This window comes from Sorex fumeus, unplaced genomic scaffold, assembly GCF_029834395.1.
Source record: "Sorex fumeus unplaced genomic scaffold, SorFum_2.1 ptg000136l, whole genome shotgun sequence".
In the NCBI taxonomy this organism is placed as follows: Eukaryota; Metazoa; Chordata; class Mammalia; order Eulipotyphla; family Soricidae; genus Sorex; species Sorex fumeus.
Genome location: NW_026606193.1, coordinates 3224107 through 3250857, shown reverse-complemented (window position 1 = coordinate 3250857; position 26751 = coordinate 3224107). Strand labels below are relative to the sequence as shown.

At 53.7% G+C, this 26751-nt stretch overlaps 1 protein-coding gene across 2 annotated transcripts in view; it reads right to left on the bottom strand.

The window, feature by feature from the left end:
• SMARCAD1 (SWI/SNF-related, matrix-associated actin-dependent regulator of chromatin, subfamily a, containing DEAD/H box 1) overlaps positions 1-20566 on the bottom strand; it is a 57189-nt gene extending 36623 nt beyond the window's left edge. The window contains exons 1-4 of one of the 2 annotated variants that reach the window (XM_056106621.1): positions 20383-20566; positions 4511-4688; positions 3437-3590; positions 836-902 (exon numbers count right to left, since the gene is read on the bottom strand). In XM_056106621.1, coding sequence (XP_055962596.1) covers positions 836-902; positions 3437-3590; positions 4511-4688; positions 20383-20566 — 583 coding nt within the window. Of the gene's footprint in view, positions 1-835; positions 903-3436; positions 3591-4510; positions 4689-20382 lie in introns of those variants that run through there. The other variant, XM_056106622.1, reaches the window with a different exon arrangement.
• Positions 20567-26751: the final 6185 nt, after the last annotated feature.

Here is a 26751-nt window from a genome sequence, read left to right as displayed (position 1 = left end):
CATCAAGTAAATAGGACAGATGCCCAGGAGCACATATTATCTGGAGTCAATTAACTCCCAAGTCACCATCGACTGTCTTCCTGTCTCCCTATAAAAAGGACATTCCCCTAAAGCAAACTGTGCACCAGACAAGAAGGAAAGAGAAAAGCAGCATGTCACCGCCACATACAAAATCCAGAGTCCTCAGAAGCTTCAACTTTACAAGCCACAGGGTCTGACTGGGGGTATCTGTGATGAACAGGTCAGAGATAAACACAGAGGAATGGGAGAGTCTGGTGGAACTGGGTGTGCCTTGGGAGCACCATGGTGGGAGCAACTCAGTTGACCTATGCTCCCTGCAGGAGGAGAAAGGACAAACCACCGTTAACCCTGAAAAGCTTGGCACTGTGACCCCAGCACAAAGCACAGATGCTCGCAGTGACCCGTAAGCTCCTCACGCCCTTCCTGTACCCCTGGAATATGGTCTGAAGAACCGGCCTGATGGGCTCTGAAAGGAGAAACACGAGAAATTCCCACACGGCCCTACGGACCTACCAACTCCCACCCATGGCCTGGGATCAGAAACCAGAGGGGACCGGCTGCCAGCACACAGCCCGCGGCCACACCCGGGCGGGCAGGAAACACGCTCCGAGGCTCAACTGTGGCGAGACCGGACCTGCGGTAATGAGCAAACTAGCCGACGGACAGACGGACGCCGCTGCCTTCCCGGTGGGGCGGGAGAGCCCTAACCTCCCCTCCCCTCCGCAGCCCGCCTCAGCCACACTCTCCCATGTACCCAGGAACAACCCCCAGGCCACCGGCCACCACCAGCCCCGGACGCTCCGGGCCGGCCTACCTGCGTCTCCGAACATCAGCAAGGCTGCGGCGATGGCTCCGTCCATGGTGCTCGTGGACTCAATCAGCTGACGGAGTCGGGAGAGAAGGGGACCGTGTGAAACAACATCAAAAACAACTTTCTTTCACAAAGCCTGCAAACTAACCGACCGTACCTGACATGTGCAAGATCGGACGGGGGCGTGATGTTCCATTCTCCTGTATCCGCTTATCATTTCTCAGAAAACTCGACTTATGGGACTAGTCCAGACTCAGGTACGCCATGTTAAATGAAGTCTGACCCATCACCAGAGCGGAATAAAATCCTTGTCTAAAGCAGATTTACTGTTTGTGTGATTCGGTTACCAGAACTTTCTGTGGACACACCCAATTAGCGGGCACGTGTGAGAGAGGACAGGGAGATCACGTCTCTATTGTTCATTTTTGATTGCTTAAATGACAGGCCAAGATTCAACAGTCCTTTTGTTTTTAAATCGGATACTCAGAGGAGACAAAGGGCTCCTGAGTTCCACTTCTGGATCACTTGACCGGCACGATGAACATTGACACGTTGTTTCTACGAGTGCTCCTCAGCCTTCCAACCCCGGTGGACTCAGGGAAACAAACTAACACAAAAATAAGACCATGGGACCCAGCCTTAGAACTGTGGGAGGGCGTCTGCCTTGCACACAGCCAACGCAGACCACCCCGGTCCCATCCCGGCATCCCATATGGGGCCCTGAGCCCCGCCAGGAGTGATTCCTGAGTGCAGAGCCAGGAGTAACCCCTGAGCACTGCCGAGTCTTTAAAACATAAAAAAAGACAAAAACAAAACCCAACATAGATAGTATTTCATCAAATCTAATGTTACAAAATCATCATTTTCAGGGTCCAGAGTGATAGCACAGCAGGGAGGGCGTTTGCCTTGCACGTGACTGACCCGGGCTCAATTCCCGGCATCCTGTATGGTGCCCCAAGCACCACCAGGAGTAATTCCTGAGGGCAGCAGCCAGGAGTAGCCACTGGGCGTTGTTGGATGTGACCCAACATGCAAAAAAAAAAAAAAAAAAAGTCGTGTTTAGCTCATAGACATCTACTGCTGCTTTGACTAGGGAAAACTTTGGGGCCACAGACAGGGTGAAGAACCGTCTTAAAGAACAGCTCCAACGCATCATTTATGTTGACATTTGGGGTTACAGAAAAACCGGATATACTGCATACCTTATTTTATTTTTTTGGCTTCTTGGATCACACCTGGTGATGCTCAGGGGCTCCTCCTAGCTCTGCACTCAGGAATGACTCCTGGCGGTGCTCAGGGGACCATATGGCATGCCGAGGATCGAACCCAGGTTGGCTGCATGCAAGACAAACGCCCTCCCCGCTGTGCTACTGCCCCGGCCCCCTATACTGTGTATTCTATGGGGTATTTCTTTCCCCAGACTTTCCGTATTCCCAGTAAGTCACTTGTTTTGTAAAGCTATTTGGGGGCCAGAGATGTGACTCTCGGGCACACGCAAGCACCTGTCTGGCGTACGGAAGGCCTGGGGTTCAATCCCTGGCACCACACATGAGGAAGACATCAATAAACAAGCTACTCTGTGAATGAAACAGCTCTGGATTAAACAGCTTCCACTGACATGAGTGGCTTCTCTGTACTAGATTCCAAAATCCAGGGTCCTCAGTGACCTTTAAGGGCCTCTTTGTTTCCAACTAAGGATGGGGCTGAAGCAGTAACAGCAGGGAGGGAATCTGCCTTGCCTGGGGCAGACCCGGGTTCGATCCCTGGCTCCCGAATGGCCCCCGAGCACCACCAGGAGGGACCCCTGAGCATCGTCAGGTGAGGTCCAGAAAACAAAAACACCAAAGCATTATCTTACCAAGTCTAGCACTAAATAATATTCCATATCTGGGGGGAATTCTTTAACACGACCTAAAAGTCTTTGTAATTTTTATTTATTTCTTTATTTATTTATTTTGCTTTTTGGGTCACACCCAGCGATGCTCAGGGGTCCCTCCTGGCTCTGCACTCAGGAATCACTCCTGGCGGTGCTCAGGGGACCATCTGGGATGCTGGGGATCGAACTCAGGTGGGCCGCGTGCAAGGCAAATGTCCTACCCGCTGTGCTATCGCTCCAGCTCCGTTTTTGTAATTTTTAAATGTCTCCTTTAAATCTCTTCCTATGACACAACTTGAAACTCTAGTTTTTCAAGTGCGTGCTCTAGATACACTAAGTCACCCCAGGCTCGGGGCTGTTGTTTTGTTTTGGCTTTTTGGGCAGTGCGCAGGGCTGACCCCAGGTTCTGCACTTGGGGTCCCTCCCGGAGGGTCTCGGGATGGCCCCTCCGTCCGCCGCGGGCGAGGCAAACACTCTGCCTCCTCGTCCAGGTGTCACTCAGCCCCAGCTTTCAATTCCGCGGGTCAGCCTCATTTTCCCACTGCAATCATACACGGAATTTCTACAGGAGAAACCGGCAACGGCGCCGAACTCATTCAAAACTGAGACCTGCCCCCTTCCAGGGAGGATTTCAGGGCTGCTCTGCTTCCCGGGAGTTACCCAAACCCTTTCCCTGCCCTTCTCACATCGGAAAGCAAGCTCCACCGCGAGCAGAAGACGCGTGTCACCTTAAGCAAATCGGCATCGCTTCGCTGTGGGAAAAGCTCCTTCAGGGTCTGCAGCTTGGCGTCCTTTATGTCTTCCAGTTCTGAAATATCGTCCTCGTTGCCGCCCGCCACCGCAGGGGGCCCTGGGGACCCCTCGTCTTCAGACGGTTCCGAGCTAGGAACAGTGAAGGGGGAAAATCAGCCTGTTCGTGCGTCGCTAACGTCCCTTCAGAGCAAGCGCGAGGCGTCCCGTGAACCTGCTGCTCTTGCCAGCACTGAGCGCAGCTCATCCACCTGGAGGGCCTGGAACTTGCGCCCGGAGACCCCTCGGCGAGGAACGAAGGCAACCCCCGGGGGTGACGGGGCGCTGGGGGCAGACCCAGAGCCACCTGGGCGGGCTCCGGGGTCCCCTTCACTTCAGCTGATCTGGGGGCAGCCGCAACTGCGGGCAGGAGGCAGCGGGGGACCAGGCTGAGGTGCCCACCTCCGGCGCTAACCGCCAGACCCCGCGGGGGTTAGTGGCTTTATCCCTTTATCCCGCCGCAGCAGGCCTGTGGCTCTGCGGGTGGAACAGGGCCGGGGCGGCGCCCGCACCCACTCCCCGGCCAGCAGGCTCCCTTGGCGCATAAACCGCCACCTGGGCCCATATTCTCAGCTGCCAGTGCTCGGCTGGGACTCGCCCAGCCAACAGCATTCCACGGGGGTGGCTTGGTACTTCTGAACTGGACGGCAGCGGCTTTGGCTGGTGCAAGGCTGAGGGAGGAGACTTGCCCGGCCACGGATGACCCGGCTCAAGCCGGCAGCCCCGGGGCTCCCCAAGCACCACCAGGAGCGGCCCCCGAGCACTGAGCCAGGAGTCAGCCCCGAGCACAGTCGGGCATAGCTCATGGACTAAAACTAAAACTGAAGATCGCTAAACTAATTCGCCGAAAATCACCATCGGCCAGAAGCACAGCCAAGACGCGCTCAGGAGGAAGCAACGGAACAAAACCAAAAGGACGGGGCAGGGAAGGAAACGACAACATCATCTTCAAATTCACTTTTCTCCCGAAAAAACCCCAAGATCACAGCCAGCGCGACCCCGTCAGGGCTTACACGATGATCACGGTGTCCCTGCTGAGGTCCTTCTTCGGGAGGGCCCGGGAGCAGTTTGGGGACACGGCATCCTCCGTGTCGGAGGACAGGTCGATGCACTGAATTCCCCTCTGATTCCTGAAATAGGACACACTCGCCTTCCTTTCATTTTCTGGGGTTTCTGGAACACTCGAATCTTCTGCAACAGGAAAAAAAAAAGGAAATTTTGATTGCATAAATGAAAATAATTATTCTAAAATTCATAACCTGGAACTAAAAATCTCTTCATTCACTAGATCCATTCGAAAGAGGAAGATCCCTACATGTTTTGGGGGGGGGGGAGACACGGCCACCTCGAAGGCACTCTAGCCCCGCCCGCGAGTCCTAAATGGAAAAGCTGGGGGCCCGAGGTCACGGTGCTGCCCAGCTGTGCGCGCCCCGACACCCAGGGAGTGAGTCCTGAGCAAGAGAGCCGGGTGCAGCCCAAGCACCCTGGGAGGGGAGGGGAGGAAAAGTAAGCAGATCAACTGGCAAGGTCACAGGTCACTGGCCAAGGACAGCGCCCGGGCGGGGACAGCGATCTGTGTTTCACGATCTCATCCCTTCCTCTCTGTATTCTCAATGACCAGGCCCAGGGCCAGAAAGACAGCACAGTGTGCAGGGCTCTCGTCCTGCTGGCGCCAGCCCGCACACCACACCTGGTCCCCAAGGATCAGCCCTGAGCTCGGCCAGGCTTCACCCCGAACAATGGGGGAAAACCCACTTCAGAGACCCAGTTGCTTCAGGGACATGGACACGGGCGCCCCCAGCCTTGAATTTCACTCCCAGGCCCTTGGTCAATCCCAGCAGAAGAGGCGGATACTCGGGGGAAACGACCCCTCGAATCGGACGCTGCACACCAACAACGGAGCGCCGGGAGCGGCCCACCCGACACCCATCCACACCGCCTCTCGCGCAGGGTTGCCGCGGGCCGCCCAACCACTGGTCCGTGAGGCGGGACTGGCATTACGCGGGGGCTGGTTTAACACATGCACCCCCCAGACACTGCGGGGGGCACCTGTCGGTCAGAGAAGAGCCTCAGTGCGGGCTCAGCGGGAGCCCAGACACGGGAGGAGCCTGTGCTAGTTGCGGGAGACAGGACTGGCCGGGAGGTGGGGGGGGGGGGGGAGACTGAGGCGTCTGCCCTGGGCACGCCTGCCCAGGTTCCAGCCCCGCATCCCGTGTGGCCCCCAACACCGCCAGGAGTGCAGAGCCCGAGCCAGCCCGGAGCATCGCAGGGTGTGAATGCACACACACACACACACACACACACACACACACACGACACACACACAGAAACAGGCCTCAGTCTATGAGCCCCCAAGGAACACACACAGACACACACACAAACACACACACACAGACACAAGCTTCAAGTCTATGAGCCCCCAAAGAAAACACACACACACACACACACACACACACACACACACACACACCCCGGGGGTCTCAGAGAAGTCTGTGCGCCCCAAGAGGAAACTCCCCAAGTCTGAAGTTCACGTTCCCCGGGGAAACCCCTGACTTTCGCCCGTTGGGGACAGGCTGGGGGAGCAGGGAAGGGAGGTGGGGGTCACGTGAGACGTCCTGAGCAGGCCCACAGTCCACCCCATGTGCCCATCGCTGCCCCGGCCTCAGTTCCTCCCCCCTAACCCCTAGCTGTCCTCACCCACTCTGCAGGACCCAGCCCTGCCCACTCCCGAGACCAGCCCCAGAAGGGCCTGAGCAGACCCCGCTCCAGCACGGAGACCCTCAGGCATCTGCTGGCAACCACAGAAACTGGTGGGCACTCAGCAAACATGGGGAATTGCAAGCCTCGCTGAGAGGAAGATCCTCATGGCCACAGGGAAGGGGAACACCCAACACACCAGGGCCCTTCCCGGCCTCTTCCAGACCACAGCCGGCAGTGCCTGGGGCTCACTCCCGGCTCTGTGCTCGGGCTGACTCCTGGCTCTGTGCTCAGGCTCATTCCCAGCTCTGTGCTCGGGGGTCACTCCTGGTGGCATTTAGGGGACCATGGTGGAATAGCCCATGTGTAAGAGACACACAGTAACACCAGAATTACCTCCCCGACCCCAGACCCTAACTTTCCAGGTGCCCTACAGTCCAGAGCGACTGAGTGATTGATGAAAATACAAGACAAGAGACAGCCCAGGGGGAGAGAGCGCCTGCCCGGGCCGACCTGGTTTCAGTCCCTGGCAGCGCATTCGGTGCCCAGAACCGCCAGGACGATCCCTAAGGCAAGAGCCAGGAGCCAGCCCGGAGGAGCACCGCCAGGAGTGGCCCTCAAAGAAAATCAGAACAAGAAAGTCAGATCCCAGATGTGAAACTCAAGACTACAGAAACAAAACAGCAACAAGAGTCCAGCCTTAGTACAAAGAAGAAAATAACAAAGAACAGGAATAGAGAATAAAGAGTCACGGAAAAGATCAGTGACCTCTGCCCCCCACCCCAGTAAAATGGAAACATTCGGCTACACTCACCCAGAAAGGATTCAAAGTTAGAAAGCTAAAACCCGGACAAAAGAAACACAAAGATCATAAGAGATGGGCAACAACGTGCCACCGAAACCGGGAGACCTGGAGAATATAGACAATTTCATGCTATTACACCTACAGATACACAATTCGGATCTTGATGAGTAGGAATTCTACCCTGTGAGGAAGCTGTACGGAAAAGCGTAAACTGAACGCAAGATTAAAGTCGTTTCTAACACAGCACCTAAGAGGAAATGAGAAGATTTCAGCTAAAGGGGGAGAGAAGATTTAAAATGATGTAAGAACAAGGGGGAATGCCCTGCCACAGAGGAAGGGTGGGATGGGGGGATGGGGGGTGGGAGGGATACTGGGATTCGTGGTGGTCTGAAATGGGCACTGGTGGAGGGATGGGTACTCGATCATTGTAGAACTGAAACCCAAGCACAACAACTTGTAGGTCTACAACTGTACCTCATGGTGTTCCACTAATTAAAAAAAAATTAAAAAAGATAATCTGGGAAATAAAAGATGTTGAGAGTCTAAAAAAAATAATAAAATGATGTAAGGGAAAAACTGTGTTTCTAACTGTTGCCTTCTGACCAAGTAAAAGAATGCTTGATTTTTCATTCCCCCTTTGTCCTGCTCAAAGCTGGGCAACTTCCCAGTACAGGAGGTTTCAGTTTGGGGAAAATGCACCCTCGTAAATGATTTGTAAATGATGTATGAGGAACAACATAGTCTCTATGGATATGTCAAAACCATGACAAAGCAGGCCGCTCCAACGGGTAGCATTAGGTCGAAAGGGTCACCAGGTGACTGACCAATGGTGCATGGCTCTATTCATCGTCCCATCCACTTTCCCAAGTCCCATCCCCTTTTCCTTTCTTTTGGGTGGGTTGTGGAAACATACTTAAGTCTGTACCTGTGCTCTGAATAAACGCACGCATTCATGCCATCTCCTGAATGACGGAACCCTGTGTGACTCGAGTGCTGATTTCACCCTGACGGCCCTCCCCTGGCTCGGCCCCGCAGCGCCGGACGCAGCACTAACGTGGGACAAAGTCAAGTATTCAGTAACGACAATGGGTCTCACAGTATCCAGTCCAAGAAAGGAAGTTTTCATTACAGAATTTCCTTATTTCTTTGCAAAGAGAGAATGCTTCATGTATGTCGGCTGGTGCTAACGACAGGCACGCGGCTCTCGGGGCTGTGAGGTGAAGCGCCCGCGAAACGTGGAGCTTTGGTCATCTCCCCCACCCCGTGGCCGCCGGCTGGCCCTAGGCAAGCGCAGGCCGGCGCGGAGGCCCTCGCTAGCCCCCGCATCTGGGCGCAGGCCAGGCGTCGGCAGCCCAGGGCTGTGCAGGGACCAGGCGGGCTTGGTCGTCCCTCTGAGTCGCCCACACACAGCCAGGGTGGCACCAAAAAAAAAAAATTAAAGACAGAATTAGAATACAATTTTATTTCTCTTTTCATTTTTTAAAAATTGTTATAAAGTTAAGCATGGCTGTGGCTGAAACCAAAGGTCTTCAGCTGCCGGGGGCTCTGCTCGGGGTGGGGAGGGAAACTCAACCCACCCTCCTCCAAGGGGCCCCAGTGAGGACAGCCAGGCGTGGAGGCAGGAGACTGCGCTGTTCTCTTCCAGGAGCTAGGTTTTCTAGTCTCTGGGTCTTGGCCGTTGACGGGATTACATGGTGCCAGGGGCAGTTGGTGGGTGTAACGCCTACATACTGGAAGGCGGGGGATCCGGGTGGAGGAGGCCCATTCCCAGTCAGAGCAGGCTTGGAGATCTACGCCCCGGGTCCCGCGCACCTGGGTTCCTCTGCCGGTTCCTTTATGCGTGAGGCCCGTCCGAACACGTGGAGAGTGGAGAGTGGGCCTCCTCCACCCAGATCCCCCATTTTCCAGTATGCAGGCATTACACCCACCAACTGCCCCCAGCACCATGTAATCCCATCAATGGCCAAGACCCAGAGACTATAAAACCCAGCTCCCGGAAGTGCATGGCCGTGACATCTTATTATCTAGTTCTTACTCTGGAGAACCCAGCAGGCTACTGAAAGTATCCTGCCCACACGGCAGAGTCTGGCAAACTCCCTGTGGCGTATTCAATGTGCCAAAAACCAGTAACAATGATGGGTCTCATTCTCCTGACCCTGAAAGAGCCTCGAATAAACCTCAGGGCTGGGACGAAGGAGACGTTACTGGGGCCTGCTCGAGGCAATCGATGACTAACTGGATGACAGTGATACAGTGATTTATAAAGTTGTTCACCAGAATTACACAATAACAGTCACAATAACGGTCACTATTCCAACATCAATCCCACCACCATTATTTCGAATCTTCCCACCACCACCCAGGCCTGCCTCAGAGGCAGATGCAAAGCACTTTATATTGTACTGCTTGTTATGAATAGTCCAGTAAGAAGTTCCCTTGGAGGAAAGTGTGTGAAACTTGTATCTCGCTGTGGAGTCATTAAGCCCCTGTCCAAGAGATCACTAACATGACAGAACTATTTTTTTAAAAATAAATTTTCAGGGGGATGGAGCGATCAGACAGCGGGGAGGGTGTTTGCCTTGCATGCGGTCGACCCGGGTTCAATTCCCAGCATCCCATAGGGTCCCCGGAGCACGGCCAGGAGTAATTCCTGAGTGCAGAGCCAGGAGGAACCCCTGAGTATCGCTGGGTGTGACCCAAAAAGCAACCAACCAAACAAACAAACAGAAAAATAAATTTTCGAACAAAATATTGAGACCATAGAGTCAGAGCACTAGGACAGTGGGCAGGGCACTTGCCTCGCACAGGCCACACCAGATTGGACCCCCTCCTCCCATTCGGCCCCCCGAGCGCCACCAGGCGTGGACTCCTGAGCACAGTGCTCGTAGTGACCTGACCACAGCCACATGTGGCCTCAAACTAAACACAAAAAGAAAAGCTTCTGATTCGAAATCGACTTCACATCGACAGTTTTTTAAAACCACAACTCTCCACTGAACTCTAGTGCATTTACTTTGGGCTTTTTAAAACCCTCTCCATCTTCAAGGCACTGGAGTGACAGTACCAAAGGCCGGGCACTTGCCTTGCACACGGCCAACCTGGGCTCCATCCCTGGCATCCCAGACATCCCCCGGCAGGAGTGATTCCTGAGTGCAGAGCCAGGAGAAACCCCTGAGCATCACCAGGTGTGACCCAAAAAGCAAAAAAGAAAAAGAAAAAAAAATCAAAACTCCTAATATCCTCGGTATAAAAACTATATACACTGTTTCACATAATGTCGCTAAAGATCAAAACTTCTAATATCCTCTCGTGCGGAACTAAAATATTTATGGCACGTTTCACAAACACGCCTGTGGAACTTCCCGCTGAGGTCACTAACAGGGTCGCTGCAGAGGCAGGAGCAGTGGCTGGGCAGCATCCCCACAAGTGGACGGCTAGTGCGTACCCTGGCCAGAAGGGTGCCAGGCACCTGTCCGGCAGACACGTTTCATGGGAGCTCCAAAGAGGAAGGAACACCCCGGAAGGGGAAAGAAGAGATCCCCACCCTGAACCGCCACAGGCGCTAGGGAAGACAGCCAGAACCCCACCATGGGGAGGGGAGGAGACGGAGCCCTGAAGCCCCAGCAGGGAATACCCACACACAGAATCTCTCTGATAAAGAAGTCAGAGACGAAACGGTGAGGATGCTCAATGAGCCCAAAGAAACCGTGGAATGGACATCCAATAAAATACAGGAAGATATGAAAGAAACAGTGATACGACCAGCCAATAAAATATGGAGGAAATGACAGCAAAAACAAGACAACTACAAACAGAAGCGTCATTAATAACAACTTTGGCAGGTGACATGAAAAACTCAGTGGGTGCCCTAAACAGCAGAATAACAACAGCCGAAGACAGAATCAGCGAGCTTGAAGACGCAATGCAGAAAGCATCCAGGATGGGATGACCTCAACAGAGCTCAAGGTCAGGTAAGAGAACTATGGGATGCATTCAAGAGGAACAACGTAAGAATCATCAGCGTCCCAGAGGACCAGTAGGCAACCCCCATGAGGTAGTAACGGTTAAAGAAATTATCGCCGAGAAGTTCCCAGAGCTGGAAAACGCAGGCATCCGGATCCAAGAAGCCCGAAGGGAACCAGCTAGAGAGACCCAAATAAACAAGGCATATCCTGATCGAAACATCCATCGAATATCATAGAGATACAATACTGAAAACGGCAAGGTCCAAGAAGGAAATCACATGCCAAGGAGCATCCCTTGGATTTACAGCAGACCAACCCAGTGAGACCCTCCAAGCCCGGGGTCAGTGGTGGGACACAGTTAAAACACTTCAAAGGCCTCCCCAAGAATACTTCACCCCACTAGACTCTCATTCATACCTGAAGGAATGATACACAACTTTATGGATAAAAAAACAGCTCAGGAACTTCAGACTCAAAACAAACCTTAAAAGAAGCACCAAACGGGGGTATGGTGCCGCCAGCAGGTCAATCTGCACCTGTGAGGCGAGTGCATCAGCAGCGTGATGGCACCGTCAGACTTTCAGAGACCCCAAAATGGCTGCTGTGCCTTTGGCCAGACCCCAACAACTTGGGGCCAAGTTTACCAGGAAATTAACCGGCTAAAAGTTAGGTGTGTGGGAGCCACACCCACAAGCCACCTCTGGCTCAGCTACGTGAGCTCATTTATTGGCCTTTCAGAGACACATAAATCTCGAAAGAGATCAAAAGACGCAGTTAGGGCCTGTTGCGCCGAGGTCGGCGGGAACCCGTGACTGAGAGCTCCAGGCCCGCTTGGATCAGGACTGGGCCTCCTCCCCCTCCCCCTCCCCCCAGGTCCCCAGTTTTCCAGCAGCTTGGCAGGCACACCCACAATGGCCCCGGCACCATGCAATCTCATCAATGGCCCAGACCAGGGGCTAGAAACTGAAGCTCCCGGAAGAGAGCGCCGCAGAATGTCCTGACCCCGCACCAGGTGACTTCACCAGGACGCCCCAGAGGGGGCGGCGAGAGCCAGAACCCAACTGCCGCCCTGCTCAAGGCTTCTCCCCCACGCGCTCAGGCCGAGCCTCACATCTGAGTAAACATATAGGCCGTGGGAGACACCATAAAACACTCCCTACCCTTTCTCCATAATTACTACACCACATTGGATGGGCTTCAGATAGCAGGCAACAAAGCATCACGGTCACGGTCCTCCCGTTGTTCATCAATTTGCTCGAGCGGGCCCAGTAACGTCTCCATCGTGAGACTTGTTGTTACTGTGTTTGGCATATGGAATACGTCACGGGGAGCTTGCCAGGCTTTGCTGTGCGGGCGAGATACTTTCAGTAGCTTGCCGGGCTCTCTGAGAGGGGCGGAAGAATCGAACCCGGCTCGGCCAGGCCAGCTGCGCACAAGGCAAACGCTCTACCACTGTATATGCATATATACATATTTTCTGACATATATATCAACGCTGACATCACCCAAATTTTATTTTTTATTTATTTAATTTTTATTATAGAAACACCATGAGGTACAGGTATGGACTTACAAGTTTTTGTGCTTGGGTTTCAGTCATACAATGATCGAGCACCCATCCCTCCACCAGTGCCCATTCCCCACCACCAATGATCCCAGTATCCCTCCCACCCCCCAATCCCTCTATCCCACCTTGCCTCTGTGGCAGGGCATTCCCTTTTGCTTTCTCTCTCCTTTTGGGTGCTGTGGTTTGCAAAAGAGGCATTGAGTGGCAATCATGTTTGGTCCATAGTCTACTTTCAGCACACATGTCCCATCCTGGGAGGATCCTCCCAACACCCTTTACTTGGTGCTCCCTTCTCTATCTGAGCTGCCCTTTCCTCTAGGATACCCGGCTGGCCTCTAAGTTATGGAGTAATCCTCCTGGTGCTGATCTCAGCTATTCTTGGGTATTAATCTCATACTTTGTTACTTTATATCCCCCAGATGAATGCAATCTTTCTATGTCTATCCCTCTCTTTCTGACTCATTTCGCTTAGCATGATACTTTCCATGTAGTACCACTTGTATGTAAATTTCATGACTTCATCTTTTCTAACAGCTGCATAATACTGCACTGTGTAGATGTACCAAGGTTTCTTTAACCAGTCATCTGTCCTTGGGCACTCGGGTTTTTTCCAGATTTTGGCTACTATGAACAGTGCAGGGGACCGGAGCGATAGCACAGTGGGTAGGGCGTTTGCCTTGCACGCGGCTTACCCAGGTTCGATCCCCGGCATCCCATATGGTCCCCAAGCACCACCAGGAGTAATTCCTGAGTGCAAAGCCAGGAGGAACCCCTGAGCATTGCTGGGTGTGACCGAAAAAGAAAAAAAAAAAAAAGAACAGTGCAGCAATGAACAAAGAAGTGCAGTTGACATTTCAACTGTACTTTTTGGCCTCTCTGGGATATATTCCCAAGAGTGGTATTGCTGGGTCAAATGGGAGCTCAATTTCTAATTTCTTGAGAATCGTCCATACTGTTTTCCAAAAGGGTTGGACCAGCCTGCATTCCCACCAGCAGTGAAGGAGGGTCCCTTTCTCGCCACATCCGGCCCAGCACCGGTTGCTTTTGTTCTTTTGGAAGTGGGCCAGTCTCTGTGGTGTGAGATGATATCTCATTGTGGTTTTGATCTGCATCTCCCTGATGATTAGTGATGTAGAGCATTTTCTCATGTGCCTTTTAACCATTCGGATTTCTTCTTTGAGAAAGTTTCTGTTCATTTCATTGCCCCAGTTTTTGATGGGGTTGGATGTTTTCTTCTTGTGGAGTTCAACCAGTACTTTGTATGTCCTTGATATCAACTCCTTGTCGAATTGGGTATTGGGCAAATATCTGTTTCCATTCTGTAGACTGTCTTTGTATTTTGGTCACTGTTTCTTTTGAGGTGCAGAAGCTTCTTAGTTTAAGACAGTCCCATATGTCTATCTCTGTTTTCACTTGCTCGGCCAGTGGCGTGACATCCTTGAAGATACCATTAGCTTCAATGTCGTGGAGGGTTTTGCCAACTTTGTCTTTAATGTACCTTATGGATTCTGGTCTGATGTTGAGGTCTTTAATCTATTTTGACCTTACTTTTGTACATGGACATCACCCAAACTTTAACAACATGTTAGTGATATCCAATAGGATGTCTTAATGGCTCCTGCCAAAATAGAACCATCTTCACACTCTTTCCTCTATGAACACTCTTTTGTAAGCATGTTCAGCAGTTTTTCATAACAGACAATATGAAATATATTACTTTGGTTGTGTTTTGGGAGAGGGGCTGGGGTTTGGGATGGAAACATCCCGAGTTTGGTGGTGGGAGGGTGTTATGGTGGTGGGATGGGTGTTTGAATATTGAACGTAATCAAACATTGTGAACTAAACTTATAAAATTAAAAAATTAAAAAAAAAAAAGGAATGTGGAGTTCATGCCCAATCAATCAGCTTAATCAATGGCTGAATAAATAGCAGGGCTCCTACATTATTAAAAAAAAAAAAAAAGGCTGGAGTGACCATACTAGTAACTGACAACATGACAACATAGATTTTAGGCTGAAAAGGTTACAAGGGACAACAAAGGCCATTTCTTAATAATCAAGGGATTATACAACAGGAGGAAATCACATTTTTAAACATATATACACCCGGGTCTGGAGCAATAGCACAGCAGGTAGGGCGTTTGCCTTGCACGCGGCTGACCCGGGTTCAATTCCCAGCATCCCATATGGTCCCCTGAGCACGGCCAGAGGTAATTCCTGAGCACAGAGCCAGGAGTAATCCCTATGCATCGCTGGGTGTGACCCAAAAAGAAGAAAAAAACATATATACACCCAATGAAGGTCAACAAAATACTTAAAACAGCTGCTAACAGACTCCAAGGAGGACACTGGTAGCAAAACAATAGCAGTAGGAGATTTCAACAGCGCCTTATCACCTCTGGCTAGATCAACAAGAATAAAACTCAGCAGGGAAGCACTGGCTCTGGAGGAAGCAACGGGAGAGAGGGCTAGATAGATACACAACTTTTCGCCCCCCAAAAGCCAAATACACATTCTTCCCTATCTGGAGAACGCACACACACACACGAGACGTTCTCCAGATAGCCAGACAGACCTCACGCTGGGTCACAAAACACACCCCCATAAAGTCACGAGGAAGGAAATGGTACCGACTCTCTTTTCAGACCATGATGCACTTACAAGGAAAGTCAATCACACACAGAAGCAGAAATGAAATCAACCATTTGGAAATTAAAGGGCTCACTACTGAGCAACCAGTGGGTTACAGAGGAAATCAAAGAAGAAATCCAGATTCCTGGAAACAAATGAGAATGAGGACGCGGGCTACCAGAACCCAAGGGCACAGATCATGCAGAGTGAGGGGGGAAATTTCTAGGTCTGCAAGTGTTTATCAGGAAGGAAGAAAGGGCCCACATAAACAACTTAACTTCGAAGTTTATGATCTGAGAAAATGACCAACAAAAGGAGCCCAAACCGGGCAGGGGGAAGGAAATGATAGAACTTAGAGCAGAAATTCATGAGCTGGAATCCCCAAAAAAACAATCCAAAAGATCAACGAAACCAAGAGCTGGTTCTTGGGAAAAATGAGTAAGACTGATAAACCACTAGCAAGACTCACAAACAAACAGCGAGAGAACACTAACAAGCTTAATAAAAAAGGAAGGAGGGGGTCATCGGAACAGAAACCACAGTAATTCGAAAGATCACCAGAGATTACTTTGAGAGTCTGCGTGCCACGAAACAAGAGAACCTAGAAGAAATGGATAAACTCCTGAACTCCTATAACCTTTCAAGACTGAATGAACCCAGAAGATCTGGAATATCCAAATAGACCTATCACTAGCGAGAAAATTTAAGTGGTAATCAAAAGTCTCCCCAAAAACAAAAGCCCGGGCCCAGATGGGTTGGTCCACCCTTGAGTTCTTCCAGGCCCTACTACCCTACTGCCGATCTTATTCAAACTTTTCCAGGTAATTAAAGAAACAGAGACACTCCCAAATACTTTCTATGCAGACAATATCACCCCGCTACCAAAAGCAGAGACACCGCAAAAAAAAAAGAGAATTGCAGGCCGATATTCCTGATGGACACAGATGCAAAAATCCCTAGTGAAATACAGCAAACAGAATCTACGGACTCTTCAAAAAGATCATACACCACAACCAAATAGGATTCATCCCAGCAATGCAAGGATGGTTTAACATTCGCAAGTCAGCCAACATAATACACTATATTAATAAAAGAGAAAGGAAAAACCACGTGATCATATTAATAGATGCAGAGGAACATTTGACAAGATCCAGAGCCCATTCATGATAAAAACTCTCAACAAAATGGGGGTCGAGCCCCAGCGCCATCTTACAGCACACAGCAACAAAGAAGAAAACCGGCTGGAGGGCCCCACAGCTCCCGGAGAATGCCCTGGCTCCCAACCAGAGCCGATATCGCCAGGAGGTCCCAGATGGGGTAGGTGCTGCATCCTGCCTTCTCCAGATGGAAACCCGGTGACCATGAGCCTCTACAAGCAGAGCTCTAGCATGCGGGTACCAGGACATTTTTTCCAAACCATGTGGCCACTCACAGCCACGCGACATCTCCTTATATACAAAGTGATCAATGGAAAGTAAATCCAACATTTCTCCCTGAAAATCAGGCTTAACTCTTTTGCAAACCAGAACACCCAAAAGGAGAGAGAGAACAGAGGGGAATGCCCTGCCACAGAGGCAGGGTGGGATGGGGAGGTGGGGGGTTGGGAGGGATACTGGGACCCGTGGTGGTGGAAAGTGGGCACTGGTGGAGGGATGGGCATTCGAAATAAGTAAAGGTAAAGGTAAAGGCCCTCCCGTTGATCGTCGATTTGCTCGAGCGAGCCCAGTAACGTCTCCATTGGAGACTTTGTTGTTACTGTGTCTGGCATATCGAATACTCTCGGTAGCTTGCCGGGCTCTCCGAGAGGGGCGGAGAAATCGAACTCGGGTTGGCCATGTTGGCCGCTTGTAAGGCGAACGCCCTACCCGCTGTGCTATCGCTCCAGCCCAAAAGGTAAAGGCCCTCCCGTTGATCGTCGATTTGCTCGAGCGGGCCCAGTAACGTCTCCATTGGAGACTTTGTTGTTACTGTGTCTGGCATATCGAACACTCTCGGTAGCTTGCCGGGCTCTCCGAGAGGGGCGGAGGAAGCGAACTCGGCTCGGCCATGTTGGCTGCATGCAAGGCGAACGCCCTATGCCTGGGCAGGGCGAAGCCAGAGGAAACTCTGGTGGAGGTCCGTAGCAGTCCTGACGTGCAAATCGGTCGTCCAACCTGGGTATAGGGGCGAAAGACTAATCGAACCATCTAGTAGCTGGTTCCCTCCGAAGTTTCCCTCAGGATAGCTGGCGCTCTCGCACAACCACCCACGCAGTTTTATCCAGCAAAGCGAATGATTTGGGGCCGAAACGATCGAAATAAATAAATAAATTTAAAAAATGGGAGTCCGAGGACTGTTCCTCAAGACAGCCAAAGCCACCTACCACAAGCCCACAGCAAGCATTGTTCTCAATGGGGAAAAGCTAAAAGCTTCCCTCTGAGATCGGGCACAAGACAAGGATGCCCACTTCTGCCACTTCTATTCAATACAGGACTGGAAGCACTTGCCATGGCAGTTAGGCAAGAAAAAGATATCAAGGGCATCCAGATAGGAAGGAAGAAATCAAGCCCTCATTATTTGTAGATGGCATGATACTATACTTAGAGAACCCTAAAGCCTCCACCAAACAAACTCCCAGAAACAATCCTTGGCTTCCCTATCTGCAGATAATAAAAGAGAAAAAAGCGATATAAAAAAAAAAATTCCGTTCACAACGGTGCCACAGAAAATCGAGCACTTTGAAATAACCTTAACTAAGCAGGCAGAGGACCTGTACAGAGAATACTTCAAAGCTCTACTCCAAGAAATAAAAGAGGGCACAAGGAAATGGAGACACGTCCCGGGGACTGGGAGAATGAACAAACACTGACAAAACAGCAACACTCCCCAAAGCACTACACAGATTCAATGTGCTCCCTATAAGGATACCCGTGACATTTTTCAAAGAAAGACAGATCAATTCTGAAATTCGTATGGAATAAAAAATCCCCACCAACAGTCAAAGCAATCCTTGGGAAAAAGAAGATGGGAGGTCTCGCCTTCCCCAGCTTCAAACTGTACTACAAAGCAGCAGGAATTAAAACAGCATGGTACTGGGCTCGAGACAGACCCGCAGACTAGTGGGACAGAGTTGAATATCCTGGCACAGGCCCTCGAGTACATGAGAATTGCATCTTTGATCAAGGAACAAGAAACCTGAAGTGGAGCCAGGAAAGCCTCTTCAACAAGTGGTGCTGGGAAAACTGGGCAGATACATGTGTCAGACCTCTAATGCCAGGCATAAAAGTCCGATCAAGATGAATCAACGATCTGAACATCAGACCCGAGTCCGTAAGGTCCATGGAAGAAAACGTGGCAAAACCCTCCAGGAGATTGAAGCTAATGGCATCAATATCAAACACCACTGACCACGCAAGTGGGAGCAAAGACAAAAAAATGGGCCTACACGCAACCAGGAAGCTTCTGCACATCAAAGGAAATGGTGTCTAAGATACAAAGACAGCCCAGAGAACGGGAAATATTCACCCAAAACCCATCTGATAAAGGGTTAGTATCAAAGTTATATAAGACACGGGTGGAACTTTACAGGAAAGAAAAAAAAAATTCAAACCCATCAAGAAATAGGGGGAGGAAATGAACAAAAACTTCCTCAAAGAAGAAATACTAATGGCCAAAAGGCACCTGAAGAAGCGTTCTACTCCACTGATCAAGAGGGAGATGCAAATCAAAAACAACAATGAGACGTCACTGGCCCACATCCAAAAGAACAAGAGCAGCCCGTGCTGGCACCGATGCGTGGAGAAAGGGACTCTCCTTCCCTGCTGGTGGGAATGCCGACTGCTCCAGCCTTTTTGGAAAACAACGTGAACATTCCTCAAAAAAAATCTAGAAATTGAGCTTCCACGTGACCCAGCAATACCAGTTCCGGGACTACACCCTGGGGGGTCCAAAACACACAGCAGAAACACCATCTGCACTCCCGTGTTCACTGCAGCACCGTTCACAATAGCCAGAATCTGGAAACAACCCGAGTGCCCAAAAAAGAGATGACTGGATAAAGGAACTGTGGTACATCTACACGGTGGAATACTACACAGCCGTTAGGGAAAAATGAAGTCATGACATGTGCTTATAAACGGATCTAGGAAAAATGAAGTCATGAAATTTGCTTACAAATGGATCGACACGGAGAGTATCGTGAGGAGTGAAATGAGTCCCGAGAGGGGTAGATACGGAATAGGCTGCACTCATTTGTAGGATATAAAAAGATACATATCGGATGAGACTGATATCCCAGGCCGGGAAAAACGGGGGCCGGGAACACGAGCCAATGGCTGGAAGCTTGCCACAAGAGAGTCTGGGGGGTGGGGGAGGCACGAGGCAGTTAGGACAGAGAAGGGACCAGTATGACAATAACGGACTGAACCATCTTCGCACAGCGAACTGAGTGTTGAAAGGAGGGAAAGGGATATATATACGATAACCTTTTCGGTATCCATATTGCAAACCATAATGCCCAAAGGAGGAGGTGGAGGGAGGGAGGAAGGAAGGGAGGGAGGGAAGGAGGGAAAAATGACACAGTTCACCTTCAGAATCAGAGCCCTGGGTTTCCGTTCCGGGCCCACCTACTCAGCAGCTGCCCACCCCTACTAGGGAGCCCGAGCAGCTCGGCAGGCAAAGCACCGGCCTGGCACGCGGAGGCTCGACCTGACGCCACCCGAGCACAGTCCCAGGACCCACAGCACAAGCAGCCCCGGCACCACAGGGTGTGACCCAGAGGGATGGGCTCAGGCCCACCCTGTCACCCACTAACCTGACGCAGCGTGGGGTGCAGAGACAGACGGAGGCTGAGGCTCTTGCCTTGCAGACAGCCAGCACCCACTCGATCCCGGCATCCCAGGGTCGGGCAGCCCCCCAGGAGCGGTCCTCCCCGTGCAGAGCCGGAGTGAGAGCCCTGAGTGCAGCCGAGCGGGGCCACGTCCACAGAGCCGGACTCACTCGAGAGCACGACCCTGCGCCTCTGCAGGGTGGGCGCCCAGAAAGCGGGGAGGATGCCACCACAGGCACCCGGGGCCCAGAGTGATGCTCACGGGGGAGGATGTCGCAGGCACCCGGGGCCCAGACGCCCAGGCAGGAGGTGGAGGCAGAGGCGCTGGGGTGCTCTGCAGCCTTCCCGGGGCTCCTGCCCAGGGCCTGCAGGGGTGCATCGCGGGGGTGGGGTCCCCAGGCCCCTCTCCCTCACCTGTTTTCTCGGTGACGTCGGAGTCGGGGGTCCCGGGCCGGCTCCCCTCGTCGTTCTCCTCCTCAGCGCTGAGGGAAATGGGCGAGGAGGGGCCGGGCGGGGCGGCCGGGGGCGCGGCCTCGGGGGACCCCTCGAGCTTGCTCCGTTTCTCGAAGCGGAAGCGGTCCAGGTTGAAGAGGCTCATGCTGGCGACGGGGCACGGGCACCTGCGGGCGGGCGGGCGGGCGGGCAGGTGGGCGGGCGTTAGAACTTACCTGCAGGGCCGGGGCACACGCAGGCACACCTGCACACGCACGCAGACACGCACTTGCACGCACACACACCTGCACGCAAGCACACCTGCACGCAGGCACATGCAGGCACGCACCTGCACACGCACCTGCATGCAGGCACACGCAAGCACAACTGCACAGACACCTGCACGGAGGCACGTGAACACTCACCTGCACGCAGGCACACGCACACACACCTGCACGCACACACCTGCACGCAGGCACACGCACACACATGCATGCGCACACACCTGCACGCAGGCATACACCTGTATGGAGGCCCATGAAGACACACCTGCATGCAGCTACACGCACACATGCAGGCGCGCACCTGTACGCACACCTGCACGCACACCTGCACGGAGGCTCGCATACACACCCCTGCGCACACACCTGCACACACACCTGTATGCAGCTACACACACATGCAGGCACGCACCTGCAGGGAGGCCCATGCACACACACCTGCACGCAGGTACACGCACACACCTACACGTGCACACACACACACCTGCGCACACACCTGTATGGAAGCCCACGAAGACACACCTGCGCGCAGGTACGCGCACACACTCCCGCACGGAGCCACGGGCACGCGCACACATGCCCCCAGGCCCACGGATGCACACACACACGCACACGCGTGCCCGCCTCCACGGGCACCGACAAGCCCCCACAGCCACGCGCACAGGGCCGGGCACACCCACACGCCCCCCGCGCGCACACCCCCGGCAGCCCCACGGGCGGACGCGCCTGCACACGCGCACACGCACACGCACACACACGCACACACCCGCGCGCGCACGCACCCACGCGCGGGCGCGGGTCGGCGCGGCGGGGCGTGGCGGGGCGCGGGGGGCGGGGCGGGGCGGGGGCGGGGGGCGGGGGCGGGGCGGGGCGGGGGGCGCGGGGCCCGCGCGGCCCGGCCCGACTCACCTCGCGGCCGAGCCAGGCCCGCGGCAGCCGGGAGGGAGCGCGACGGCGGCCGGGCAGGGACGCGCCGCGCGGCGCGCAGGGATGACGCGGAAGGCGCGCGCCGTGATGACGCGGGCGGCGCGCGCGCAGAGCGGCCGGGCCGCGCGGTTGCCGGGGCGACGGGCCGCGCGCGCGCCGGGTCGGGGCGGAAGCTCGGGGCGGAAGCTCGGCGCGGGCGCGCGCGGCCGCCATGGCGGGTTCCCGGGCCCCGCGGGCGCGCGCGCCGCCGCCTTTGTTCTCCCGCCGCCTTTGTTCTCCCGCCGCGCGAGGCGGGGTCGGGCCGGGCCGGGGGCAGCGGGCGGGGGGCGAGGCGGGAGGGCTTTGTCCGCGCGCGGGACGGGCAGGGACCCCCCGGGCATCACCAGGAAGGGACCCCCGAGCACCACCGGGAGGGACCCCCTGGTATCACCGGGAGGGACCCCCTGAGCATCACCGGGAGGGACCCCCTGAGCATCACCAGGAGGGACCCCCTGAGCATCACCAGGAAGGGACCCTTGGGCACCACCAGGAGGGACCCCCTGAGCATCACCAGGAAAGGACCCCTGGGCACCACCAGGAGGGACCCCCTGAGCATCACCAGGAAAGGACCCCCGAGCACCACCAGGAGGGACCCCCTGGTATCACCGGGAGGGACCCCCTGAGCATCACCAGGAGGGACCCCCTGAGCATCACCAGGAAGGGACCCTTGGGCACCACCAGGAGGGACCCCCTGAGCATCACCAGGAAAGGACCCCCAGCCATCACCAGGAGGGATCCCTTGAGCATCACCAGGAGGGATCCCTTGAGCATCACCGGAAGGGACCCTTGGGCACCACCAGGAGGGACCCCCTGAGCATCAACCAGGAAGGACCCCCCCCCCCCGCATCACCAGGAGTGACCCCAGAGCATCACCAGGAGGGACCCCCGGGCATCACCAGGAAGGACCCCCTGAGCATCACCAGGAAAGGACCCCCGGCCACCACCAGGAGGGACCCCCTGAGCATCACCAGGAAAGGACCCCCGGGCACCACCAGGAGGGACCCCCTGAGCATCACCAGGAAAGGACCCCCGGGCATCACCAGGAGGGACCCCCTGAGCATCACCAGGAAAGGACCCCCCGGGCACCACCAGGAGGGACCCCCTGGTATCACCGGGAGGGACCCCCTGAGCATCACCAGGAGGGACCCCTGAGCATCACCAGGAAGGGACCCTTGGGCACCACCAGGAGGGACCCCCTGAGCATCACCAGGAAAGGACCCCCGAGCACCACCAGGAGGGACCCCCTGGTATCACCGGGAGGGACCCCCTGAGCATCACCAGGAGGGACCCCCTGAGCATCACCAGGAGGGACCCCCTGGTATCACCGGGAGGGACCCCCTGAGCATCACCAGGAGGGACCCCCTGAGCATCACCAGGAAGGGACCCTTGGGCACCACCAGGAGGGACCCCCTGAGCATCACCAGGAAGGGACCCTTGGGCACCACCAGGAGGGACCCCCTGAGCATCACCAGGAAAGGACCCCCGGGCACCACCAGGAGGGACCCCCTGAGCATCACCAGGAAAGGACCCCCGGGCACCACCAGGAGGGACCCCCTGAGCATCACCAGGAAAGGACCCCCGGGCACCACCAGGAGGGACCCCCTGGTATCACCGGGAGTAACCCCTGAGTATTAGGAGGCATCACCAGGAGGGACCATCACCAGGAGGGACCCCCTGAGCATCACCAGGAGGGACCCCCTGAGCATCATCGGGAGTAACCCCTGAGTATTAGGAGGGACTCCAAGGCATCACCAGGAGGGACCATCACCGGGAGGGACCCCCGAGCATCACCTGGAGTGGTCCAAAGCCCCAGGCAGGAAGGGATGTGCTGGAGGGAACGTCCTTCCATCACCTGGACCCGGCCCAAGTGTGGGAGAGCAGACGACCGCCTGAAGGGACTATGGCAGACAGACACGATGGAACAGGAAAGGTGAAGTCTGGCTTGCTGCTACTCGGTGGGTCTGGCAAGTACCCCGCCCTGCTCCCCGGGAGTCCCTCTGGGGTTTGATGAGAGCTGGCCCGAGCACCTGCACGATGCAGACGCCTCACCAGCTGGAGGCCACCAGGCCGTGCTCGGTGGGGGTGGCAGGAGAGGGTGCCTGCCCCTCGCTGCCATGCTGCTGGACTCCGCACCAGGTTGTTTCACTGGGGGCGCCCCAGAGGGGGGCGGGTGAGAGCCCTCCCCACCCCAAGGGACACAGCCCGGCAGCCGGCCTCCACTACCCAACCGCCACCATGCTCAAGGCCACTGCCCACACGCTCGGCTGAGCCTCACACAGGAGTGAACATATTGCTGGACCACGCCCACACAACACATCCTAAGACACTCCCTACCCATTCTTCATAACTGGCACACCATATTTGATGGGGTTCAGGCAGTAGGCAACAAATCATAGAGGGAAATATATATGTATATAAGCATATATACCTATTTTCAGATACATATACCAAAGCTCACATCACCCAAACTCTAACAACATGTTGGTGATGCCCAATAGAATGTCTTAATGGCTCCTGCCAAAATAGAACCATCTTCACACTGTTTCCTATATTAGAACACATTTCTGTATTTCACATTTATTGAAATAGCACAGACGGTAGGGTGTCTGCCTTGCACACAGCCGCTGACCCGGGTTCGATTCCCAGCATCCCATATGGTCCCCCGAGCACCGCCAGGAGTAATTCCTGAGTGCATGAGCCAGGAGTAACCCCTGTGCAATGCCGGGTGTGACCCAAAAAGAAAAAAAAAAATAAAAGAACACTTTTCTGTAAGCATGTTCAGCAGTCCTTCATAACAGACAATACAGAATATATTCTTTCTTTCGGTTGTGTTTTGGGACAGGGATCGGGGCCTGGGATGGAAACATCCGGAATTTGGTGGTGGGAAGGTGTGGTGGTGGTGGTGGTTGGATGGGTGTTTGAATATTAAATGTAGTCAAATATTGTGAAGTAACTTACAAAATTAAAACATTTTTTTGAAAGTCAAAAGTTTTTAAGTAGGGGCCTGAAGTGATAGCACAGTGGGTAGGGTGTTTGCTTTGCACGCAGACAACCCGGGTTCGATTCCCAGCATCCCACATGGTCCCCTGAGTACTGCCAGGAGTAATTCCTGAGTGCAGAGCCAGGAGTAACCCCTGAGCATCGCCAGGTGTGACCCAAAAAAGCAAAAAAAAAAAAAAAAAGTTTTTAAGTATGGGCTCAGCCTGTGTTTGAGGTGGGCGGCTGGGGTCGGCCGGGGAGGACAGTGTCCCCGCCCGGAGAGCTTGTCTGCTTCTGTTTGTTTTTTAACTCAGCTCTTTGTTTCCTCAGGGCTCTTTTCACCCCCACTGCTGGCCATCCCTTCAGTGTCTATGTCAGTCTCACTTGTCGACTGTCACCCGCTGTGGTTCGCGTGGCAGGGAAGGGTGGAGCAGAATCCGCCAACTACCTGGCGAGGACGCGTCTCTTGAAAGAAAGGGCGTGTTCTGCATTGGGACCCACCCTTACAGCCGCTTCTGCTCAGGTTTTTTGAGAGGCGAGGACCTTTTCCCCGTTGTGCTTGGGGCCACAGCCGGCTTAGTGCTCAGGCATCACGCCCAGCAGTGCTCAGGGGTCACGCAGCCCTGGGGCTCCCGTGGGCAAAGCCCTCTAAGCCTTTCCCCACCTCACCGCCCTGCTTTTCTTCCCTCCAACCAAAGGAGTTGTGTCTAGGGACAGAGAGACGGTACCACCCGTAAAGCACTAGCCTTGATGAAGCTGACTCCTTCGGCCCCCAGTACCACGGGTGGGCCCCTGAGTACCACCAGGAGTGACCCCCGCGGAGACACTCGGGGTCAGCCCTGAGCATGGCCGTATAGTAAAGTGGGAGGCGACAAGAGTAACACGCAAAAGTTCATGACTTTATTTACATGCAACTAATGAAATGGAGCAAAGCTGTTTTTAAAAAAATCCCACTCACAATTGTGCCTCAGAAAACTCAGGTACTTTAGAAACAGCTTAACTAAATCGGTGAAAACACATTCAACGAAAACTCCAAAACACTGACAGAAGTAAAAGCGGAGAGGCTGGAGGATAGCCCAGCGGGTAGGGCGTTTGCCTTGCACGCGGCCGACCAGGGTTCGATTCCCAGCATCCCATATGGTCCCCCAAGCACCGCCAGGAGTGATTCCTGAGGGCATGAGCCAGGAGTAACCTCTGTGCATTGCCAGGTGTGATCCAAAAAATCAAACAAAAAAAAAAAAAGAAAGAAAAGAAGAGTATAAAAGTGGACATGAGGAAACGGAAGCACACCTGCACCCTCTATGTCCATTCCAGCACGAAGTACAATAGCAAAAACATGGAAACAGCCCAAACGCCCATGAACAGACGACTGGATAAAGAAACGATGGTAGATACACGCAGTGGAATATCACTTGGCTGTAAGAAAAGATAACGTCCTGCAATTTGCTGCACCATCGATGGAGCTGGGGAGTATTGTGCTGAGTGAAATCAGCCAGAGGCGGAGGGTCAGACTCAGGGCGATCTCTGTCATAGGTGGGACATAAATAAACCTCACAGGGGAACATCAAGTGCCCCGTGGCAACAGAAGTGAAGAGCAGAGAACTGGTGTTCAGTAGGAAGTCGGGCACTAGGCTAGGGGTGGGGATAAGGTAGGGAAGGGAGCACCAAGACAGCGGGGGAGGGACAAGCCTGCCCCAGAGGCAGACTGGGGGGCAGGCAGGGGACGCTGGTGGAGGCCAGGTGACTGCGGTGAAGAGACGGGGGTTAGGACATGTGGGCCTGAATATCAATCATAAATATCTTTGTAATTTTGTTATTTATTTATTTATTTATTTATTGCTTTTTGGTTCACGCCCGACGATGCATAGGGCTTGCTCCTGGCTCTGCACTCAGGAATTACCCCTGGCGGTGCTCAGGGGACCATATGGGATGCCGGGAATCGTGCAAGACAAACGCCCAACCCGCTGTGCTATTGCTCCAGCCCCTATCTTTGTAGTTCCGTAATTCACGATGATTCAGTGTTTTTATATATAAAAAAAAAAGTGTTATACTTATTTCAAGAAGATTTAAAACACAGACATGACTTTGTAATCAGTTTACCTTGTAAACTTACTTAACCCAAGTA